The sequence below is a fragment of the Oncorhynchus mykiss genome, chromosome 10 (assembly GCF_057628025.1).
Source record: "Oncorhynchus mykiss isolate SJ-2025 chromosome 10, ASM5762802v1, whole genome shotgun sequence".
NCBI lineage: Eukaryota > Metazoa > Chordata > Actinopteri > Salmoniformes > Salmonidae > Oncorhynchus > Oncorhynchus mykiss.
The window spans coordinates 28,272,453-28,295,707 of record NC_143031.1 but is presented as its reverse complement, the minus strand read 5'-3'; the positions used below and the strand labels follow the sequence as shown (position 1 = coordinate 28,295,707).

The 23,255-nt window shown below is 43.0% G+C and overlaps 1 protein-coding gene across 2 annotated transcripts in view; it reads left to right on the top strand.

Moving 5' to 3' along the window:
- The window catches only part of LOC110533595 (phosphoglycerate kinase), a 29,298-nt gene extending 6,282 nt beyond the window's left edge, over positions 1–23,016 (top strand). For both annotated transcript variants that reach the window (XM_090186293.1, XM_021617965.3), the window contains exons 2-11: positions 2,343–2,393; positions 2,521–2,676; positions 2,872–3,016; positions 11,030–11,133; positions 11,359–11,478; positions 17,275–17,389; positions 18,296–18,475; positions 18,826–19,003; positions 19,281–19,379; positions 22,279–23,016. In XM_090186293.1, the coding sequence (XP_090042419.1) occupies positions 2,343–2,393; positions 2,521–2,676; positions 2,872–3,016; positions 11,030–11,133; positions 11,359–11,478; positions 17,275–17,389; positions 18,296–18,475; positions 18,826–19,003; positions 19,281–19,379; positions 22,279–22,319 (1,189 nt within the window). In that variant the 3' untranslated portion in view covers positions 22,320–23,016. The remainder of the gene's footprint in view (positions 1–2,342; positions 2,394–2,520; positions 2,677–2,871; positions 3,017–11,029; positions 11,134–11,358; positions 11,479–17,274; positions 17,390–18,295; positions 18,476–18,825; positions 19,004–19,280; positions 19,380–22,278) is intronic.
- The last annotated feature ends 239 nt before the right edge of the window (positions 23,017–23,255 follow it).

Here is a 23,255-nt window from a genome sequence, read left to right as displayed (position 1 = left end):
ATTAATTAGGGCCGATTTTTCAAGTTTTCATAACAATCGGAAATCGGTATTTTTGCCGATTCTTATATTTTTTTATACCTTTTATTTAACTAGGCAAGTCAGTTAAGAACACATTCTTATTTTCAATGACGGCCTAAGAACGGTGGGTTAACTGCCTCATTCAGGGGCAGAGTGACAGATTTTCACCTTGTCAGCTCGGTGGATCCCATCTTGCAACATTACAGGTCGCTAGCTAGCATTAAACCGCAATAACGACCTGCCTCTCTCTCGTTGCACTCCACTAGGAGACTGCCTGTTACGCAAAGGCAGTAAGCCAAGGTAAGATGCTAGCTAGCATTAAACTTATCTTATAAAAAACCAAACAATTATAATCCCTAGTTAACTACACATGGTTGATGATATTACTAGATATTATCTAGCGTGTCCTGCGTTGCATATAATCTGACTGAACATACAAGTATCTAAGTATCTGACTGAGCGGTGGTAGGCAGAAGCAGGCGCGTAAACATTCATTCAAACAGCACTTTCGTGCGTTTTGCCAGCAGCTCTTCATTGTGCGTCAAGCATTGCGCTGTTTATGACTTCAAGCCTATCAACTCCTGAGATGAGGCTGGTGTAAACGAAGTGAAATGGCTAGCTAGTTAGCGCAGAGTGCAACGAGAGAGAGGCAGGTCATTATTGCGTTGGACTAGTTAACTGTAAGATTGCATCCCCCGAGCTGACAATGTGAAAATCTGTCTTTCTGCCCCTGAACGAGGCAGTTAACCCAACGTTCCTAGGCCGTCATTGAAAAGAAGAATGTGTTCATAACTGACTTGCCTAGTTAAATAAAGATGAAATAAAAGGTGTAAAAAAATATATTTAAAAAATATATAACAAAATCGGCGCCCAAAAATACAGATTTACGATTGTTATGTTAACTTGAAATCGGCCCTAATTAATCGGCCATTCTGATTAATCGGTCGACCTCTACTTTAGACTAGTTGAGTATCTGGAGCATCAACATTTGTGGGTTCGATTACAGGCTCAAAATGGCCAGAAACAAAGACCTTTCTTTAGAATCTCGTCAGTCTATTCTTGTTCTGAGAAATGAAAGCTATTACATGTGAGAAATTGCCAAGAAACTGAAGATCTCGTACAACGCTGTGTACTACTCCATTCACAGAACAGAGCAGAAACACAGAAACAGTTGCCTCACAAGTCCTCAACTGGTAGCTTCATTAAATAGTACCCGCAAAACACCAGTCTCAACATCAACAGTGAAGAGGTGACTCTGGCCTTCTAGGCAGAGTTGCAAAGAAAAAGCCATATCTCAGACTGGCCAATAGAAATAAAGGGAATGAAGGGAAGCCGAAGTAATTCCGCTACCCAAGAGTGGTAAAGCGGCCTTTACTGGTTCTAACAGCAGACCTATAAGCTTGCTTTTAGCAAACTTGCTTTTAGCAAACTGTTGGGAAAATGGTGTTTGACCAAATACAATTTTTTTACCTTTATTTAACCAGGCAAGTCAGTTAAGAACAAATTCGTATTTTCAATGACGGCCTGGGAACAGTGGGTTAACTGCCTGTTCAGGGGCAGAACGACAGATTTGTACCCTGTCAGCTCGGGGGTTTGAACTCGCAACCTTCCGGTTACTAGTCCAACGTTCTAACCATTAGGCTACCCTGCCGCCACAATGCAATTTCTCTGTAAACAAACAGACTTTCTGCATGTTTCTAGAGAAGGGCACTCAACGTGTACTGCACTGACACAAATGACTGATTGGTTGAAGGAAATTAATAATAGGAAGACTCTCAGTTCCATTAGATTACACATTAGATTACACTGCCTAGATTTTATTGAGAGCTAGACCAGCTCTACCTAGCTAGGTAGCTAACAAGCTTGTGTGCAGAAAGGCACAAGAATTAAAATAAAAACACATCTTACCTTTTTGTAGTTAACTAACATTGAATAATTCATCCATTGTTCTCTAATAAAATATTTGGAGGGAGGGACAGGTAGCCTACACCATACTGGCAAAGATTTTCAGCTGGCAGGCATGCAGACACTGGAATACGTTTCTGAGTGACTGCGAGGGCTCTGCATAGGCGCTTTGTTGCATTTTTTTGTGGGACTGGGGGAAAAAATACCCTGAACATAAAGTAACATTGTTAACTGGTTCCGATGCTTTTAAAACGGTTCTGTTCCGAAACAGTATAGATCACTTTCTTTCTCTGTTCTGGTTCTGTTCTTCAACATCATTATTTTTCTGTTCTGTTCCCTGAACCGGTTCCAACCCCTGCTCAAAACACAATTCACTATTACTGTGTCCAAAATGGATGTTTGACATTTCTCTTTTGCAGGGTTGATTTCAATGTGCCCATGAAGGACCAAAGAATCACAAACAACCAGAGGTAATAATGAGCTTGTTTTAATTTGATCATCTATTAGTAATACACCTTATTAGACCAAATGCTGCTATGTCATTCTATAGGAGCCCTATTCTAGCCTTTGCTCATTCTTTGTACCTGTGTGTTCCAGGATCAAGGCTGCTGTCCCCACCATCAAGCACTGTCTGGATCATGGGGCCAAGGCCGTGGTGCTGATGAGCCACTTGGGTCGTCCTGATGGGAACCCCATGCCTGACAAATTCTCCCTGGAGCCCGTGGCCGCCGAGCTCAAGAGCCTGCTGGGCAAGTGAGACCTGGCTCCTTCCATGGCCCTCCATAGCTGCCTATTACCATGCACCGAGTGAAATATTACTCGTCCCAATTAATTAATCATATTTGTCATTTTGGAAATATTTGGATTCTTTGTACTTAGTCAGTGTTTCATTATGGAGCCCAATAAAGTACTCAAATGTACACGTGTTTGCTTTGCACTCATTCTCAGGGACGTGCACTTCCTGAAGGACTGTGTGGGTCCCGATGTAGAGCAGGCCTGCGCAGACCCCGCAGAGGGTTCCGTCATTCTCCTGGAGAACCTGAGATTCCACGTTGCTGAGGAGGGCAAGGGCAAGGACACCTCCGGAAACAAGGTATATCACTGGCTGCAGCCGCAGTAGCCATTCCCAGAGGCCTTTTCTATTTACATAAATGGAGGACTCCTGCCCTGCAGAGGCCCAAGCTGCAGCTGCGTCACCATCCTTTGGTGTTAGCGTCAGCAGGGCTGCTAAGAGCAGAGAAGAAAATAGAACCAAGCTTACAGTGGCATGAGTCACCAGTCAGACATCTGACTGAAAAAACAGTAATTTTTCAGATTGAGACCAGGGTAGAGAAAATGGTGTCTTATCTCGTCTGTTTGAGACGTACTGTGAGTACATCCATACTAGGGTGATTCCTTATGAAACTAGGAACATAAAAAGACCATGATTTGGGGGATTTTTCACAACATGCAATCCTTTGTAGGGAGGATTTTTGACACTAAGTGTACAAAACATTAAGAACACCTGCTCTTTCTATGACATAGACTGACCAGGTGAATCCTGGTGAAAGCTATGATCCTTCATCGAGGTCACTTGTTAAATCCACTTAAATCAGTGTAGATGAAGGGGAGAAGACCAGTTAAAGGATTTATAAGCCTGGAGACAACTGAGACGTGGATTGTGTATGTGTGCCATTGAGAGGAAGAATGGGCAAGACAAAAGATTTAAGTGGCTTTAAACACCGGTTTGTGTCAAGAACTGCAACGCTGCTGGGTTTTTCACACTCAACAGTTTCCCATGTGTATCAAGAATGGTCCACCACCCAACGGACATCCAGCCAACTTGACACAACTGTGAGAAGCATTGGAGTCAACATGGGCCAGCATCCCTGTGGAATACTTGACACCTTGTAGAGTCCATGCCCTGATGAATTGAGGCTGTTCTGAGGGCAAAAGGGGGCGCAACTCAATATTAGAAAGGTGTTATTAGTGTTTGGTATACTCTGTGTATATTTGACGTTTTGTATCTTAACACATAATTGAGAAATAATTAATTTAAGTGTTTGTATTTGTGAGATTTTGGCCTTACCAGGTTCTGCAAAGCAAACATTGGTGTCATATGAAGCGTACCGCTTGCACTGTAATATGAGTAGTATTTTGATTTCAATAACACATTTCTTACATTAAATGAGGATTATTGAAAAATATAAACCTTAATATTAAAATATACACATTTGTTTTGCCAAATTTTTCATTTTTTTGTCTTTTTCTTGAACATGATCTACTCTACGGGCAAATCAAAGTTCCAGAGTAGGATTTCTGCTACTTTTAGTTATGATCCAATTTGTAAGCATTACCAACACAGTGAATGTGAAAATAGATTCAAAATGGTTGCCTTTGCAGGATGTGCAATGATACAAGTAAAAGGAGGGCTGTGATTGGTTAAATTGATTGTCTACTATGCCAATTTCTCTGTATAAAATGGGCCATAACTTTAAAACCAGCAGAGATCCCGCTCTGGAACTTCGATATGCCCGTAGAATATATTATGTTCAACGATATATTGCAAAATTGGCAATCCTTCCTCCAAAGGACCCTTGTATGGTTAAATGTTGTGAAAATCCCCCAAATCATGCTCTTTTTTAAAATTCTAGTTTCAAGAGGAATCACCCGCTACAACAGACAGCAGCTCTTAAGAAGGTTGCACCTCTGAGAGTATTATGTCAATGCATAGGTTCATAGGATACGTTTTGTAGTATCTATGCTTGTGCCTGAATCAAAGGCCAGGAGGCTACTTCTACCACCTCCATCTCCTCTCATACAGCCGCGGTGCTGCCCTGACCTGCTGACATTTTGATTGAAGGGTAGTGGGTTGTCCCGGGCCGAGCATGTTGCTTTTCTTGCCATGTTAGCCCTGGCTGGTATGCAGCCCTTAGAGGGGGCAGAGGAGATGGGGAAAGGGGGCAGCTGTCAACCTTTCACAAGGTCCCCCGTTGGCTGGGTGGTGGCAGGCGACGGAGTAGGTAAGCCTAGATCTTACCCCTAACCACTGATTTGGGTTCTGATATTTTTTTATTCACCTTTATGGTTAAGGTTAGGATTGTGGGTAGCATAATCTGATCCCAGGTCTGTGGTTAAGGGTGAATTCTATGATGACCTGGTTGAACTGTTCTTGTGCCAACTCCTGCCATTTTGATGTGACTCCACAGATCAGCCTGGACCTTTCTGTGAAAGTTATAAACTTGGCCTGCTAAAGTGCAGTAGGAACTGGATCAAAAGTACATACAGTATATTCACGTGCAAGTACCCTGATCATGCAGTCATCTCCGCTGGCATTACTGTGGTATGTTCACCATCTTATAGATACACTGTATAGAATCGAAGCACCGCTGCAATGCATTATTTTATGTTGGTTACTTTCGGCCGCGTGTGCACGATTTAACTTGGGGACAATGCATGTGCTGGTGGCTTCATTGCTCCGTGGGGAACTCATAAAGGCTCTCATATATTTTCCGTGGGTAAAATCAGTTAAGCTGTCCTGAAGGCTCTCATATATTGGCTCATTTAAGCCCTAAAATAAATGTGTTCATTTGGGCCGAATATTGTATAAAATAAATTAAAATGCTCTGCATTCGTTGCATGCCTTTTTAGAATAAATAAAACTGGGTTGGGTGAATAACTTAAAATGTCCTCCATAAGCCTACTAATTAATACATTAATTATTGAATAAAAAACTTTCACATAATAAATTACAAGGTTGAAATAACATTTATTTTTCTTTCAATTTGATCTATGGAATCTAATTATCAATATAATATAAACTAGGCCTAGCCTACTCAAACATCATTGGCTTTAGCAAGGGCTGTGCAGATTCATTCATTCAGAGTTTTTTAGGATTCAGTTTAGGCTAATTATTAGAAATACTGCACTGCTGTTTGTCGGCAGCACACAATCTGTCAATCAATTGGAGTATTAGGCTATAGTGATAATGGCCTATGTAAAGTCTGTATCAATAGGCTAACAGTTGCATTTTTTTATATGAAAAGGAGAGGGAAATATTACTGATCTGCACTGCACACAGGAAAGCGTACAGATGACTGAGCTGATTGTCCAGTAGGCTAGGTGTGAATGTTCTGAAAGATCAACCATCTGAATACGAAACCCACAACCCCTTATGGGGGCCATCAGTGGGACAAAGTTTTGCTGAGTCTATTAGATTGTGTTCATAATGATATGTTAGGCTACGCTGTTAAACCCCTTTTTCATGGGCACACAAATCCAAAGGATTTATGCAATTGCAATATCACGCTTAAAGAAAAAAACGCTTTTAACCAAGTCACCTAACTTGCGTGGTTCTTCAATAGGCTATGCATAGTCTAATATACCTTACTTGTTGGGTGCGCATTTGGTATCCAGCTGTTTAGTTAGGCCTTGTGATATTGTCGACCATCATCAACTGATCCAGGAAATATTATTTTGAAGGAGAGTCAAGTGACAAACCGCTGTTGTTATAGGCCTATAGCACACAATGCAAAAACAGCCAGTGTGGGAAAAGTGTTTGGAAGAATGTCCAGAATATTTTGCTAACTGCCGAAGCTGAGAAGAGGAAGAAGGCTAAAGAAAGCCTGCTGAAACAAAGAGCAACGGCGATCCGCCAAGCTGGAGAAGTATTGGAAGGGTACTTTGCAGGAGCTGCAAACTTTGAAACGGGTAAATAGAAGAAAATGTGCTCCACACGATGAAGCTGAAGACTTGAAGAGGAGGCTGAAAATGTTTCAAGGTCTCCTGTGCAAAACTGAAGAAGAGAAAAAGTGTCTTTGAGAAGAGGTTGATGACCTCAATGAAGAATGCACAGTCCAAGGAAAGTGCATTGAGAACTTGAAACTGGAGAGGAGTGAGCTACAGGCCAAAGTGGAAGAACTGGTGCAGGTACCCGAGAGTCAAGATAAAGAAACCGAGAATGGTGCGTCTTATATTGTTCCTCAAGCTGCCAAACCAGCACATTAATAGATGGTCACAGCCAGACGGACGCCCCACCAGATTTGATCTCCGTGAGTAGCCAGACTGACAGGCTTGATGAATCGCATAAGAATGATGCGTCTCAAAACTGCCCATCCCATGCTGATGTTAACCATGATTCATGTGAGTGTGACCCCAGTGCAATGCTGAAGGCCCAGTGCACTCAAGAAGAAGAAGAGTGGTGGTGGGATGCTGAGCGGGAGATGGAATATGAATGCCAAACGCTGAACTACCAGGGTCCCACTAACTCGGTGAGTGAATCCATTTCATATGGTAATGTTTCTTATGGGAAACATTCAGAACCAGAGATGGCAAATGAAGAGACATGAATGACTAACCACCATGGAAGTGAGTCTCACCTCCCACACCACAAGGTTGCAGCTGCCAGCCAGGAGGAGCCCTGGTACCAAAGTCGCCACAACAAAGATGGCCGCTCGGAAAGATTGGACCAAGTTGGGCCATTTCTGTAAACCATCGGTTCATTTGGTAAATATACCAGCTTTTGCCTGGTTTTGAACCTTGCCTTATATGCTGCACCTCTGAATTGTCTCGCATCACTATCCTCCTATGTTCCACACCTAGTGATCTGTCACATGTATTATAGACCATTAATACACTTGATTAACTTTGCCATCAGAACAGCCTCAATTCGTAGGGGCATGGTATTGTCGTGACGTTGCTACCATTAATGCGAAGATGGTTACATGGTATAATTACATACCACGTTCAATTATAAAATTAAATTAATCATATAACAATTTAAGTAGTAATCTGGGGCACCATGGGAAAAGTTTAACAAGTTACCATTTTCCAAATTAATTATCAGAATATCTCGATATACTATCCGTCATCCATCAATAATTTTCTCCCGTTTGTCTCATTCTGAGCGCCGTAATATCCTATAAATCTGCACAAACCCTAGTCGTCATGATGAATCGGCGATACACAAATTGGCTCTATTATTTATTTACTAACTAATGAAATAATCACACAGAATTACATACACACACAATAGTGTATACATTGATTACTAACACAATGCAATTAAAAGTCCCTAGTGGACTAACCCGATATGACGGCTGGTTACACAAAGTAACGGGGTGGGGAAAGAGAGCGGGAGAAGGTGAGACAAAGGAGCTCAACTATTGTACATACTAGAGGTCGACCAATTATGATTATTCAATACCGATTTATTGGAGGACCAAAAATGCCGATACCGATTTAATCGGCCGATTTTTGTTTTTAAATGTATTTACTTGTAATAATGACAATTACAACAATACTGAATGAACATTTTATTTAACTTAATATAATACATCAATACAATCAATTTAGCCTCAAGTAAATAATGAAACATGTTCAATTTGGTTTAAATAATGCAAAAACAAAGTGTTGGAGAAGAAAGTAAAAGTGCAATATGTGCGACGTAAGAAAGCTAACGTTATATGAAAACTGGTGGTTCCTTTTAACATGAGTCTTCAATATTCCCAGGTAAGAAGTTGTAGCTTGTAGTTATTATAGGAATTATAGGACTATTTCCCTCTATACCATTTGTATTTCATTAACCTTTGACTATTGGCTGTTCTTATAGGCACTTTAGTATTGCCAATGTAACAGTATAGCTTCCATCCCTCTCCTCTCTCCTCCCTGGGCTTGAACCAGCAACACAACGTCAACAGCCACCATCGAAGCAGCGTTACCCATGCAGAGCAAGGGGAACAACTACGAGAAGGCTCAGAGCGAGTGACGTTTGAAACGCTATTAGCGCGCGCTAACTAGCTAGCCATTTCACTTCAGTTACACCAGCCTCATCTCGGGAGTTGATAGGCTTGAAGTCATAAACAGCGCAATGCTTGACGCACAACGAAGAGCTGCTGGCAAAACGCACGAAAGTGCTGTTTGAATGAATGTTTACCTGCTTTTGCCTACCACCGCTCAGTCATGTATGCTCAGTCAGATTATAGGAGGACACGCTAGATAATATCTAGTAATATCATCAACCATGTGTAGTTAACTAGTGATTGATTGTTTTTTATAAGATACGTTTAATGCTAGCTAGCAACTTACCTTGGCTTACTGCATTCGCGTAACAGGCAGTCTCCTTGTGGAGTGCAACGAGAGAGAGGCAGGTCGTTATTGCGTTGGACTAGTTAACTGTAAATTTGCAAGATTGACAAGATCGAGCTGACATGGTGAAAATCTGGTGTACTGCCCCTGAACAAGGCAGTTAACCCACCGTTCCTAGGCCGTCATTGAAAGTAAGAATGTGTTCTTAACTGACTTGCCTAGTTAAATAAAGGTTTAATAAAAATAAAAACGGCAAATTGGTGCCCAAAAATACAGATTTCAGATTGTTATGAAAACGTAAAATCGGCCATAATTAATCGGCCATTCCGATTAATCGGTCGACCTCTAGTACATACAGTTGAATACTACGCTTATGGTAAATATGGATATTTAACATCATAACAACCGCTCATTTGGGTTTTAGAAATGCAATGTACATATTTACGTATGTACGTCTTTGATCAAGTGATTTCAACAGAGATAGCAGTCTGTGGAGAGTAGTTTGACATAAGTCTGGTTGTCCACCAGAAGTCAATGTACTTAGTAGTTGTGGAAGTGGGCTATCTTTGTTCTAGAAGTGTTCGTTAGACTGGATCCATCAGAGTACCACACAATGGTGGGAGGAAAATGTTCTTCCCCTCTCCAACATGTAGTCTTTATCTTCTTAACTCGAGAGTTTGAGTCTTACAATTTCTGGTCTGGTAGAGTCTAACCCATTCGTGACATCCGGCTCAACACTGTCCGTATACTGGTCTCAATGGTTGATTATTCAGGGTACAGCTAGAACCATTTTACACGCCAGTAGCAACCCGGCAATATACTGGTCTGTAGAGATTTTCTTCTCTGTTGAAAGTTTCAGAGTTTTTAACCATTTCGTACCGTTCAGCTCACGCTGTCGGTCACTCTGTTTTAGCACTCGCCTTGGAGGGCGGTTCCATCACGTTGCCCCAATGTCTGTGGTTACATGGGTGTGGTTACTGACTTGGCAAAAGTCTGAAAAATCATTATCATTTAGAAGGCTAAAGTCACATTTCATCTTCTCACAAATAGTTTATTTAATCATATAAGTTATACAACATTTATATGTAAACCTGACCCCTTGAATGCGTACACTTTCAGAGATAGTTATTTAGTTATACCGTCCTTAACAATATCACAAAGCAATAACTGATTTGATAGGATTCTTGTCCCACCAACCATTTCCCACATTATTTACGTTAGAAATATTGTTTCAATGTACAACCTTTTTATATTACAGTACTGCATAGTCTCTCTCTGTTGTAACAACGGGATTTTTAACTTCCATTTCTGCAGAGTGGGAGAGAGAGTACCTGCAAGGTATTTATGACCTTCATAAAACTGGCCAACTCCCCCAGGAGAGGGGGAGTTTTTGAAACCTTTGGTTAGCCTGCACCTTTGATCTCCATCCAGGAGGCCAAGTCATGACAGTATTCTACAAAGTATCAAGTGTTCCACAGGGATGCTGGCCCATGTTGACTCCAATGGTTCCCACAGTTGTCAAGTTGGCTGGATGTCCTTTGGGTGGTGGACTGTAGTTGATACACACAGGGGAAACTGAGCGTGTGAAACCAAGCAGTGTTGCTTTTCTTGACACACTCAAACCGGTGCATTGAATGGCACACTTACACCATCCATGTCTCGGTTTGTCTCAAGGCATAAATATCCTTCCTTTCAACGGTCTCCTCCCCTTCATCTACACTGATTGAAGGCAATTTAACAGGTGACATCAATAAGGGACTGTAGCTTTCACCTAGATATACCTTTGTCAGTCTGTTATGGAAAGAGCTGTTTTGTACACTGTAGATATGGGTCATATTGTTGAATTTAAAAAAATGAACTATACCTTCACACAAATAATGACTAGGCATTGATACCATCTATATGAATAAATGAGGCCTCTGTATACCGCACAATGGGTCGTACAGCTCTCTATTCTAGATGTAATAGAGCCTGTTGGTTGTAACCTGAGCCCTCTGCCATCTGTAACAATGTGTTCTATCCTCTCTCCTTTCTCTGCTAGACCAAAGCAACCCAGGAGCAGATTGATTCCTTCAGAGCCTCTCTGTCTAAACTGGGAGATGTCTACGTCAATGATGCCTTTGGCACAGCACACAGAGCCCACAGGTAGGTTCACTGGACACTACTGTGGAGTGATGATTATTGTCCTTCAAGATAATTATTTTTCTGTCAAATCACTCATTGCCACTCCGTGTCTCCTACTTTCCTTAATCTTATTCTCTTCTTTCTACCTCTATTACTATTTTTTTCTGTCTCCTTGCTTCTCCTTCTCACACTGCTTTTCCTCTCCCTTTCGCCCCTTCCCCGCATACCTGCCTCTCCCTCCCCCAGCTCCATGGTTGGAGTGAACCTGTCCCAGAAGGCTGCAGGTTTCCTGATGAAGAAGGAGCTGGACTACTTTGCCATGGCTCTGGAGAAACCAGCCAGGCCCTTTCTGGCCATTCTCGGAGGGTAAGTAACTGGTCCACGGCTCTGGTTATGGACGGGGCTGGGAGAGCTCATCGGTGATCAATTAGGAATAAAGTACCCAGAGGCCTGCATCTGCTTCTCTGGTATCACTCTATTGAGCATTGGCTCAACAACTAGCAGCACAAAAAACACCCATGTTTTATATCAATTTTATTTGTGGAGTGTTCTTTGTTACATTCTCTTTCTGTTTCATAGTTGTATTACAACACGGTGACAGCTTTTTATAATGATACCCCAACCACCAAGACGCATGGTCAGCAAGATGCACGGTCAAATGAAAACATCAGTAGCCTAAAATCACTATAAGCGCCAAGTGTGCTTGATAAATAGTGAAAATCAGCACAAAAGCAATAATGGCATTATAATGAATGTGTCGATATGACAGCAGTCAGCCTATTATTTATACGTTGGATACCATGACGAATTGACAAATGTCTGTTTCTTTGTCATCAAAATGGAGGTAACGCATGATCTCTCTGAAGCGATCCCGTGACATGGTTTCTGTAAAGAAAAGTATCCCATAGATGTCTGACCAGAAGCTCTCCATATAGATGCTCTTTACACCGAATGCTCCATGGACACACAGGATTGAAATGAATGCTTCCAGTTCATCAACAGTCTGATCCCAGGCAGTGTCTCCTTGCTCCGTGTGCACCTTAGCCACAGTACAGTCCCTGAATGCTGTAGCATGCCCATGTCACATAATCAACGACAGATGGTGAGTGCATTGCTGATGTTGTTTTTTGCTTGAGATGTAGGACCTGCGCTCTTAGTGATGAGATTTTGTGCTGATAATCGACCTATAGCGTTGTCACCGGCTTGTTCTAGGTAAACGGTGCTGTCCCTTCCTCGCTCCTGTCTCACTGTTTCATTTGGTAGTGGCACGGGCACATGCTTAGTGTGCACCGTTCTGCCTTTTTTGCGCTTAGACCTCTGTTATTCAGGCTGAGGCTCAGAATCTGAAGAATAATCATCAGCGATGTCAAGATTCATTTCTTCCCCGCCATCTGAGTCGTGTTCATTCAGATCTGGTAGGAGCCCTAACGCAGTATGTGCATCCAATCGTCTTGGTCTTCTTGCCATTTTAAATGATGCACTCTCTCATTGTGTACTCCAAGTGGGCCAGAGTAGACTGATAAAACTGCTTGGATTTGAAGGACTGATATAGGGTACACAGCATTTTGAGATAATAATTAGAATATACCAACACAATTGGTGATTACATCATTAAGCATCATCTGCTTTCCCTCACTCATCAACTCACCCATTCTCACTCATCAACTCACCCATTCTCACTCATCAACTCACCCATTCTCCCCCTTTCTCCCCATCACGCTTTACTTCATTTATTTAATCTGTTATAGGTGTGAAATTAGTTTAGGTTCAGTTTTGAGGCAATGATCAGGGTGATGTATCAACTGGGCACGGCACATTCCACGATCAGGAGAAGGAGCGGAGCAGGTCCTACTGTCAGGAGGGACAACGGGGAAAACCATTCAAAAAAGGACGTGCCCTCATAAAACTGTTTAACTAATATTAAAGAAGTTGATGTATTGCTTGCCTGAGAAAAAGTACCTCATGATAAGCTGTAGACCACACTACCAAAAGTTATCATCTATATTATTCATAGCCATCTATTTATCACCACAAACCAATGCTGGCACTAAGACCGCACTATAAGACCATAAGCAAACAAGAAAATTGGCATCCAGAAGCTGCGCTCCTAGTGGCCGGGGATTTTAATGTCGGCAAACTTAAATCTGTTTTACCGAATTTCTACCAATATGCAACCAGAGGGAAAAAAACTCTAGACCACCTTTACTCCACACACAAAGACGTATACAAAGCTCGCCCTCCATTTGGGAAATCGGACCATAATTCTATCGTCCCGATTCCTGCTTACCATCAAAAACTAAAGCAGGAAGTACCAGTGACTCGCTCAATACAGAAGTGGTCAGATGATGCGGATGCTACGCTACAGGACTGTTTTGCTAGCACAGACTGGAATATGTTCCGGGATTCATCCAATGGGATTGAGGAGTATACCACATCAGTCACCGGCTTCATCAATAAGTGCATCGACATTGTTCTCTCCACAGTGACCGTATGTACATATCCCAACCAGAAGCCATAGATTACAGGCAACATCCACACCGAGCTAAAGGCTAGAGCTGTCGCTTTGAAAGAGCGGGGCACTAATCCAGACGCTTATAAATCCCACTACGCCCTCAGACGAACCATCAAACAGGCAAAGCGTCAATACAGGACTAAGATTGAATCCTACTGCACCGGCTCTGACGCTCGTCGGATGTGGCAGGACTGATCGGAAAAGACCGAACAGGCCCCCATTAACATTGGCGGGCTGTAGTGGAGCGGGTCGAAAGGTTGAAGTTAATTGGTGTCCACATCACCAACGAACTATCATGGTCAAACACACCAAGACAGTCATGAAGAGGGTACCACAACACCTTTTCCCCGCAGGACACTGAAAAGATTTGGCATGATCGTCAAAAAGTTCTACAGCTGCACCATCGAGAGCATCCTGACCGGTTGCATCAGCGCCTGGTATGGCAACTGCTCAGCATCTGACCGTAAGGTCCTACGGAGGGTAGTGCATACAGCCCAGTACATCACTGGGGCCAAGCTTCCTGCCATCCAGGACTTATATGCTAGGCGATATCAGAGGGAGGCCCAATAGATTGTCAGACTCCAGTCACCCAAGTCAGATTATTTTCTCTGCTACCTCACTGCTGCTACTCGCTTTTTATTATCTATGCATAGTCACTCTACCCCTACCTCCATGTACAAATTACCTCCACTAACCTGTACCCCTGCACGTTGGCTCGGTACCGTTACCTCCTGTATATAGCCTTGTTAATATTTACTAAATATATATACAGTGGGGCAAAAAAATATTTTGTCAGCCACCAATTGTGCAAGTTCTCCCAATTAAAAAGATGAGGGACGCCTGTAATTTTCATCATAGGTTCACTTCAACTATGACAGACAAAATTAGTTAAAAAATCCAGAAAATCACATTGTAGGATTTTTAATGAATTTATTTGCAAATTATGGTGGAAAATAAGTATTTGGTCACCTACAAACAAGCAAGATTTCTGGCTCTCACGGACCTGTAACTTATTTAATGGCACCTGTTTGAACTTGTTATCAGTATAAAAGACACCTGTCCACAACCTCAAACGGTCACACTCCAAACTCCACTAAGGCCAAGACCAAAGAGCTGACCTGCACCAGGCTGGGAAGACTGAATCTGCAATAGGTAAGCAGCTTGGTTTGAATAAATCAACTGTGGGAGAAATGATTAGGAAATGGAAGACATACAAGACCACTGATAATCTCCCTCAATCTGGGGCTCCACGTAAGATCTCACCCCGTGGGGTCAAAATGATCACAAGAACGGTGAACAAAAATCCCAGAACCACACGGAGCGACCTAGTGAATGACCTGCAGAGAGCTGGGACCAAAGTAACAAAGCCTACCATCAGTAACACACAACGCCGCCAGGGACTCAAATCCTGCAGTGCGAGACGTGTCCCCCTGTTTAAGCCAGTACATGTCCAGGCCCATCTGAAGTTTGCTAGAGAGCATTTGGATGATCCAGAAGAAGATTGGGAGAATGTCATATGGTCAGATGAAACCAAAATATAACTTTTTGGTAAACTCAACTCGTCGTGTTTGGAGGACAAAGAATGCTGAGTTGCATCCAAAGAACACCATACCTACTGTGAAGCATGGGGGTGGAAACATCATACTTTGGGGCTGTTTTTCTGCAAAGGGACCAGGACGACTGATCCGTGTAAAGGAAAGAATGAATGGGGCCATGTATCGTGAGATTTTGAGTGAAAACCTCCTTCCATCAGCAAGGGCATTGAAGATGAAACGTGGCTGGGTCTTTCAGCATGACAATGATCCCAAACACACCGCCCGGGCAACAAAGGAGTGGCTTCGTAAGAAGCATTTCAAGGGCCTGGAGTGGCCTAGCCAGTCTCCAACCCCATAGAAAATCTTTGGAGGGATTTGAAAGTCCGTGTTGCCCAGCAACAGCCCCAAATCATCACTGCTCTAGAGGAGATCTGCATGGAGGAATGGGCCAAAATACCAGCAGTGTGTGAAAACCTTGTGAAGACTTACGGAAAACATTTGACCTCTGTCATTGCCAACAAAGGGTATATAACAAAGTATTGAGAAACTTTTGTTATTGATCAAATACTTATTTTACACCATAATTTGCAAATAAATTCATTAAAAACCCTACAATGTGATTTTCTGGATTTTTTTCTTCTCATTTTGTCTGTCATAGTTGAAGTGTACCTATGATAAATTATAGGCCTCATCTTTTTATATAGGCCTCTCTCATCTTGCCCCACTGTATATAAAAAGTTATTTCTTAACTCTATTTCTTGAACTGCATTGTTGGTTAAGGACTTTAACTAAGCATTTCACAGTAAGGTCTGTTGTATTCGGTGCATCAAATTTGATTTGAACTCCAATTCTGTTTGTGATTTTAAGATTCTAACAATGGCAGTGTGTTCTATAGACTTATTTAGGAAAGGTCAAGGACAGTGGGGGTCAGGACTTAAAAAATGGCAGTTATTAAAACAATTTCCTTCACGAGCAGTCAAAATGACTGCTTTAGCTAGAGTTTCTAGTGTTAAAGTTTTTGAGTGGAATTCTCCTATCTTTTGGTATTTGTTTCATTAATCCATTGTTGATATAGTCCCAAAATGTTTTGAATGTTAACAATCAAGATTTCCAGATGTAGATCTTTTGAAATAAAGCCAGTATTTGGAATCATAGGATGCTAAATGCATCCTACCTTCTGTATTTTGAAAGATGAATGTCTTTAAACTTGATTGCTGACATGAAAAATATTTTGCATATGTCAACAATGGACTAGTTTATTTTAAGTTTGTTTGTAATACTTCAATTTGTGTGACAGTACTCTACTTATGCATTCTAGTCTTCCCTTATCACTGGCCACTTTACAGCCTTGCACAGTGGGAAAGTTGAGCCACACACACAGCTAGCTACCGTTGGAAACATGTTGAAATTGGCCAGTGTCGGAGTCCATTTCAGCCGGGCATTGTGCAACCGCTATATCCAATCCGGTTCTCTCACTGCTGCAGTTCAGCTTTTTGGCCCTCTGCCACTGACAAAGTACATTTGATGTGAATTGGCTAATAAATAAGCCACACGACAATGCATGAAAGGCGGTAGGATTTAGTTCTAAATTCATTAAACAACAAACAAATAATGTAACACTAAAAAAATGACTTATCTTCCTCAACTAGAAACCTTTCCGTAACTGAGTTTTACCATGTGTGTTTATAACTACGCTTACACTGCATTATGACTATGGGGCGTCGGGTAGCCTTGTGGTTAGTGTCGGACTAGTAACCGAAAGGTTGCAAGATCGTATCCCCGAGCTGACAAGGTAAACATCTGTCGTTCTGCCCCTGAACAAGGCAGTTAAAAAAAAAGGGGGCAGAATCCTCCTCTCCATTTCTTCCCTCCAGTGTCTCCCTTAAACAAAGTATCATCTCCCTCAGCCCCCCCCCCCCCCCGTACTCACCTCCCACTGTTCCTAGACCGTCATTGAAAATAAGAATTTGTTCTTAACTGACTTGCCTAGTTATATATTTTTTATTTAAGTGTGTTTTATAATGGATTATAGATATGGGATTCAAATAAATTATCTTCATATCATTGTTTTACTATGTTTACCAGTTTTTCATAGTTTCTCTCTGTTGTGTGCAGAGCCAAGGTCAAGGACAAGATTCAACTGATCAACAACATGTTGGACCAGGTCAATGAGATGATCATCGGTGGTGGCATGGCCTTCACCTTCCTCAATGTCCTCAACAACATGGAGGTGAGTACAGGGGGGGGGCTGAGGGAGATGATACTTTGTTTAAGGGAGACACTGGAGGGAAGAAGAGTGGAAGAAATGGAGAGGAGGATTCTGCCCCTTTTTTTTGGCCAATTGTGTTTCTATCATAATTTTAACCTCTTTGATTGAATGTAACTCGGAACTCACTCGTGCCTCAGCACAATCTAGTTAAATCTGGGGTCACATTAGCTTTCAGAAATATGCATTTTAAAAAATAAAAAAAATCTGATTTGTCAACCATTTCACTGACTTTTTATATTTAACGTTTTTTTTCTTTGTTTTTTTCTTCAATAGAGTAATAAGGGGCATGCAACTATAGTTTTTCACAAAATACATTAGTGAAACGATATTCTGCCGAATGTGTTGTCATTAGAAGTGCAATGCTATTTGGCTTACAATGAAAAAGCAAGGTATTATTTTTCAAAAATGATTTATGGCCATCAAATTTGTAATGTTTATCTTAGAAAGAATTTTGCCAGCTACATTTCCTAATGTTTTGTTTGAAGTTAATCTTGCATTTTAACTTGCTACCAGAGGGAAAGTACTGGAGAAAAGTAGCCTACACATCAGTCAGAGCTCTGTCTGGTGATCCAATGACTTGAGAAAATGTATTGCAACTGAAGCAGGAAGTTACTCCTTCTACATGTATGATCTGGAGCGAACCCTGACTGAAGCTGAGCACAATTTCAACAAGAAACGTTTTAGATCTGCGTTTTAAAATGCAGCAAGAGAAGAAAAAAAATGTTTTGTCTTTCCTTTTCTGTGTGGAAAAACACAGAATCCTTTTAACGCGACCCCTAGTTAAATATGTTCAATGATTGACTGTGGTGTATATCATGGTGGTTGTAGTTAAAATGTTAAAATGAGTGATCCTCTCTTCCCTGGCAGATCGGCACCTCCCTGTATGATGAGGAGGGCGCCAAGATCGTCAAAGAGCTGATGGCCAAGGCTGAGAAGAACAATGTCAAGATCAACCTACCCGTTGACTTCATCACCGCCGAGAAGTTTGACGAGCATGCCCAGACTGGCAACGCCACTGTGGCTGCTGGCATCCCCGCAGGCTGGATGGTGAGGAGAGGAGGAGAGCAACCTGGGTCATGTTCATAAGGGCATGCCATGTAAAACATTTTGAAACGCTTTGTAACAGAAAACTAAAACAAGCTTTGGACAAGTCCAGGGAAGTCCCTCCAAGTTTCAGTCTGTTTTCTTCAGTTTGGTACCTAATGAACACAACCCTGATTGGGTTTTATTGTCTTCTTGAGGGGTGGTCATGGGAATTTTCCTTAGTTATTGTGCTAGCTAGCAATTTGATATACTGTATCACTTTCATAGTGAAATAAAATATAGGATATAGTTTTGTGTTGATATTGTAGATCAGTACTTAAAACTGTGTCCATCTCTCCCTCTGTTCTCCCCAGGGTCTGGACTGTGGACCCGAGAGCAACAAGCTCTTCGCAGAGGCTGTAGGCAGAGCCAAGCAGATTGTGTGGAACGGCCCCGTGGGTGTGTTTGAGTTTGAGAACTTTGCCAAAGGAACCAAGAGCCTGATGGACAAAGTGGTGGAGGTCACCAACTCAGGCTGCGTCACAATCATCGGTAAGACCCTCTACCACTGTTTACACAATTACCATGAAGCACGTCTTTCACCAGGCACCTGAGACAATGTTTGTAAATAAATACATGTATACATTTATGCCTGCTCTGCCGTTTTGATTGGAAGTTTTTCTTCATCCACTCTATCATTCTCACCATTAGATGGTGCCAAATACCAACACCCTTTCTTCCTCACATCTATAGTAGTGAATGATCACCATCACAGTGATGGGTCTGTATGACCTTAATTTTAACCCCATGTTGTCTTGTTGATGCCCAGGTGGAGGTGACACAGCTACCTGCTGCGCCAAATGGGGCACAGAGGATAAGGTCAGCCATGTCAGCACAGGAGGCGGAGCCAGTCTGGAGCTTCTGGAGGGTGAGTGACGTCACCACGGTCTCATCCGGACTTTTGACCTATGTCCAGTTCAAAATCAACCCCTTAACCGCTGCCCCATGACACTATGTAGTTTCTTCCCTATTGCTTCCACACATTAAGTTGTTTCAGATCTGCAAGGTGGCATGATGTAGGGTCTGTAAGTAGATGCAACAGCAGACTAGCAACAAATGACTGCATTTCTGTATGGTAGTTCCCTTTCAATCAGTTAACTTCAGTACAACATACTATAGGGAGTTGCACTTTTGCGTCTTCTGTTGAAGGATCTACAATCACGCTTGACAAGGCAAATTAAATCCGGGCCTCACTGGAAGCCTCGCTTTCCATAGGTGATAAGTGTGAGGCTCAGATTCATTTCTTCAATTATTCCGCTCTTCACCTCAGTATGAAAAGAAACGATTCACACTACTAAAGCAAACAATTGGAATCTGGGTTTCGTTGACGAATGGACAACAGCCTGGTCCAACCCTCATTCAGCTAAGCTGATACTACATGGGTGTGCCCCCTTCATGGACCCGGAGGGGGCAGGGCTGATGCACACCCCTCCAGTGGATGGCAAGCTAGCTGGCTACCTAGCACCGTTTGCTAACAAGGATGTGGATAATGCGAATCCTGAACAAGCACTGTCACTTTTCGGCTGCTCAGCTGGGTGAAGTTTTATTGTCCAGAGAGGCTGGTTAGGGTACACATGTAGTTTTTGGCAGTTCCTCCGCCTACTGGGTATAATGGCTTCTGTCATAGTGGTCATTCCCCTGGGATTACTATTGGTGTAGCCGTTCTACGCTGGGTCAAGTTTTATTGTCCAGAGAGGCTGGTTAGGATGCACATGTCGTTTTTGGCAGTTCCTCCGCCTACTGGGTATAATGGCTGGGTATAGTGGTCATTCCCCTGGGATTATTATTGGTGTAGCCGTTCTACGCTGGGTGCTAGCAACGCGATTGGATGCATCTCGCCACCTAAACCAGTCGATTTGGGTGTCCCCGACATGCCTTCGGGCACTAGCCCAGTGGAAAGAACCCCCGTCTAATGGGCCAGGTGTTATCCCGCAAGATGGCCATGACTCGTCCCACCCAAGGGTGGGGAGCGCTGTGCGAGGGTTGCTCAATTTGGGGAGTATGGACCGTGTCAGAGAGCCCAACATATCAATTACCTGGAACTTCTGACCGCGTCCTTAGCGCTCAGGCACCTCCCGTTTGTCGGCAAGCATATGCTGGTCAGATCCAACCACATGGCAATGGTGGTATACAGTACATCAACAGGCAGAGGGGGACTCAGTCCATCCCCTCCTCATCTTGGCCTGCTCCCTGTAGCTGTGGAACAGTGTGCATTTGCTCTCACTTCGGGTGATGCATGTTCCCATTTGCGTTAACTCGGGTGTGGATCTGCTATCCAGGGGGGGCCCTCTTCATCAAAATGGGGGCTACACCAGTGGCCTCTGACCCTCCTTTACACATTTCTGCCAGTGGTTCTGATTCAGCCCATGTGCAGAGAGTGATCCAGGAGGGCTTCATTCACTCATTATTTTGACTGCCCGTTGGCCCAGGCAGCCTTGTTTCACGAAGATCATTGTCCCAGGTGCATGGGCAGGTTTGACACGTGAGGCCAGAGATTTGGTTCCTATGGGCCTGGCCCCTGAAAGGAACAATCTGATGGCTAGAGGCTTACCTCAAAATGTTATTGCTACCATTCTGTCTGCAAGTGCGCCCTCCACAAGAGGGCTATATGCATACAAGTGGAAAGCGTTTGAGCTCTGGTGCCGAAAGAAAGGGCTTGTTCTTTTTCAGTGGTCTGTGAGGGACATCCTTATGTTCCTACAGGAGCTTTTTCGAGCAGGGGTGGGGCCTTCTCCATGTTTAGAAGTGTACATGGCCACAATCTCAACATGTCATGTGGGAATTGGCAGAGCCTCGGCTAAACATGTTGGGGACCTCCACGCATTATCTGTACACCCTTCCTGTATTCAGTTTGCCCCAGGTGACTAAGGTGACCTTTGCTCCAAAAGTCAGGTCCTTAGCTTTTGAGCCATTTACTTTTTCACCACCACATTTTGCTTCATTGGCCTATGTCCAGTGCTTTACGCATGTACATTGAACAGACACGGGATATCCGGTTATGTGACCAGCTTTTTGTCTGTTTTGCTAATCCAGCTCAAGGCAGGGTGCTCTCCAAGCAGCATCTCTCTCGCTGGACTGTGGAGCCCATCTCCTACGCGTCCCCTCCGCCAGGCAGCTGACTGCGTCTTGACCATTGACTATAGGAGGGTTGACTATAGGAGATATTTGTGCTGCAGCAAGTTGGGCATCACCACACACTTGTGAGGTATTATCGCTAGGATGTCACTGCTCTCAGTTTAGCCCACAGTGTGCTTAATGCTGGGACAGGGGAAAGTCACTAGGCAGTGCTCCGAGTGCGCAATACCCAGACTGCCGCATCTGACAGGGTCAGGTCTTGGTGGTCTGCCATTAGCAGTTTCATTTAGTATCCATTGGGGCTGGCTTTGGGTGTGATTATATTTCCCCATATTATGTTCTTCCGAAGTTGACTGCCTAAAAGGGAATGTAATTTTATGACTATAACTACTGTTCCTTGAAGGAGGGAAATGAAGTACAACACCTGTTTGGCCCTGTGCTGCCTGTTCCTGGGCTGGGTAAAGACCAGTATTAAATTTGAATGAATGAATCTGAACCTCACGCTTATCACCTGTGGAAGGCGGGGCTTCCAGCACAGCACCGATTTTCATTGGCCTTGTCAGGTATGATTGTAGATACTTCAACCGAAGTCGCAAGAGTGCGACTCCCCATAGCGTGTTGTACCTCATTTCCCTCTTTCAGGGAACAGTAGTGCGGTGACCATATTGTATGTCCTTCCTCTCTGCCCACAGGTAAAGTGTTGCCCGGTGTGGATGCCCTCAGCAGCGCCTAAGCCCCATCCCCATCACCTAGGAGAGGTGGGAGTGAAGACAAACACACCCGCCCGAGTTTGGACACCCACCCAGCCCCCAAGGCAAAGTGCTCCCTAAGTTTCCCACCTGCGCTTGTCTAGCACCACCCCTGCTCTCTAGTCTACTACTGTCCAGACTGCTGACACAAACTGCAATATCTCTCTCGCTGCTACACGTGCCCAACATCTGCCATTAGCAGTTTCCACACTGAGGAAGTGGAGGTGTTCTCAGCAGAAACCACCCTCACTCCCTCATATGCACTTATGTTCCTTCGAGCTGTGTTTTTCAGAGACCAGTCAACTGCAGCTACAACTGTTATCATACAGAAATGTGGGAATTTGTCATCTATATCGCCTGTGTAAAAGAGTGCTTGCTTGTGTTTGTTTGTATTACTCTTATATAGCCAGCCAGCCCAGGGAGTTTTACAACCCTTCAAGCGTAAAAATGTGCTGTAACTCTATCTAGACCTTTATATTTGTTTTCACACAAATGTCTCTGTGTCAGTTGCCCCCATTGTCTCAACCATGTTTCTCCCCCCTGTTATGTCATCCATCCTATGATCCTGTGGCTTGTAAGATGGTTGTTACCCAGTGGTGGTTTCAGGGGTCGAGCTACTGCAAATCATGTGACCTGAACAGACCCTCACAGAATAAAACAATTGGTGTAAAATAAAAAAAAGTGACTATTTATTTGTACTTCAGTGTCATTCATTTTTAATTTCGTAAACTAAAATAGTGACTCATATTTGTCAAACCAATTTTTCAGTGACAATTGACGAGACTATCTGACTAAATAATAGAACCTGAAAAAAATTAGAAGTAAAGGAAAAAATATATTTTCAGACTACTAAAACAAGGTGAATATTTGACTAAAATATGACTACTAAGAGGACTGTACAAAAGATTATGATTTGAGAG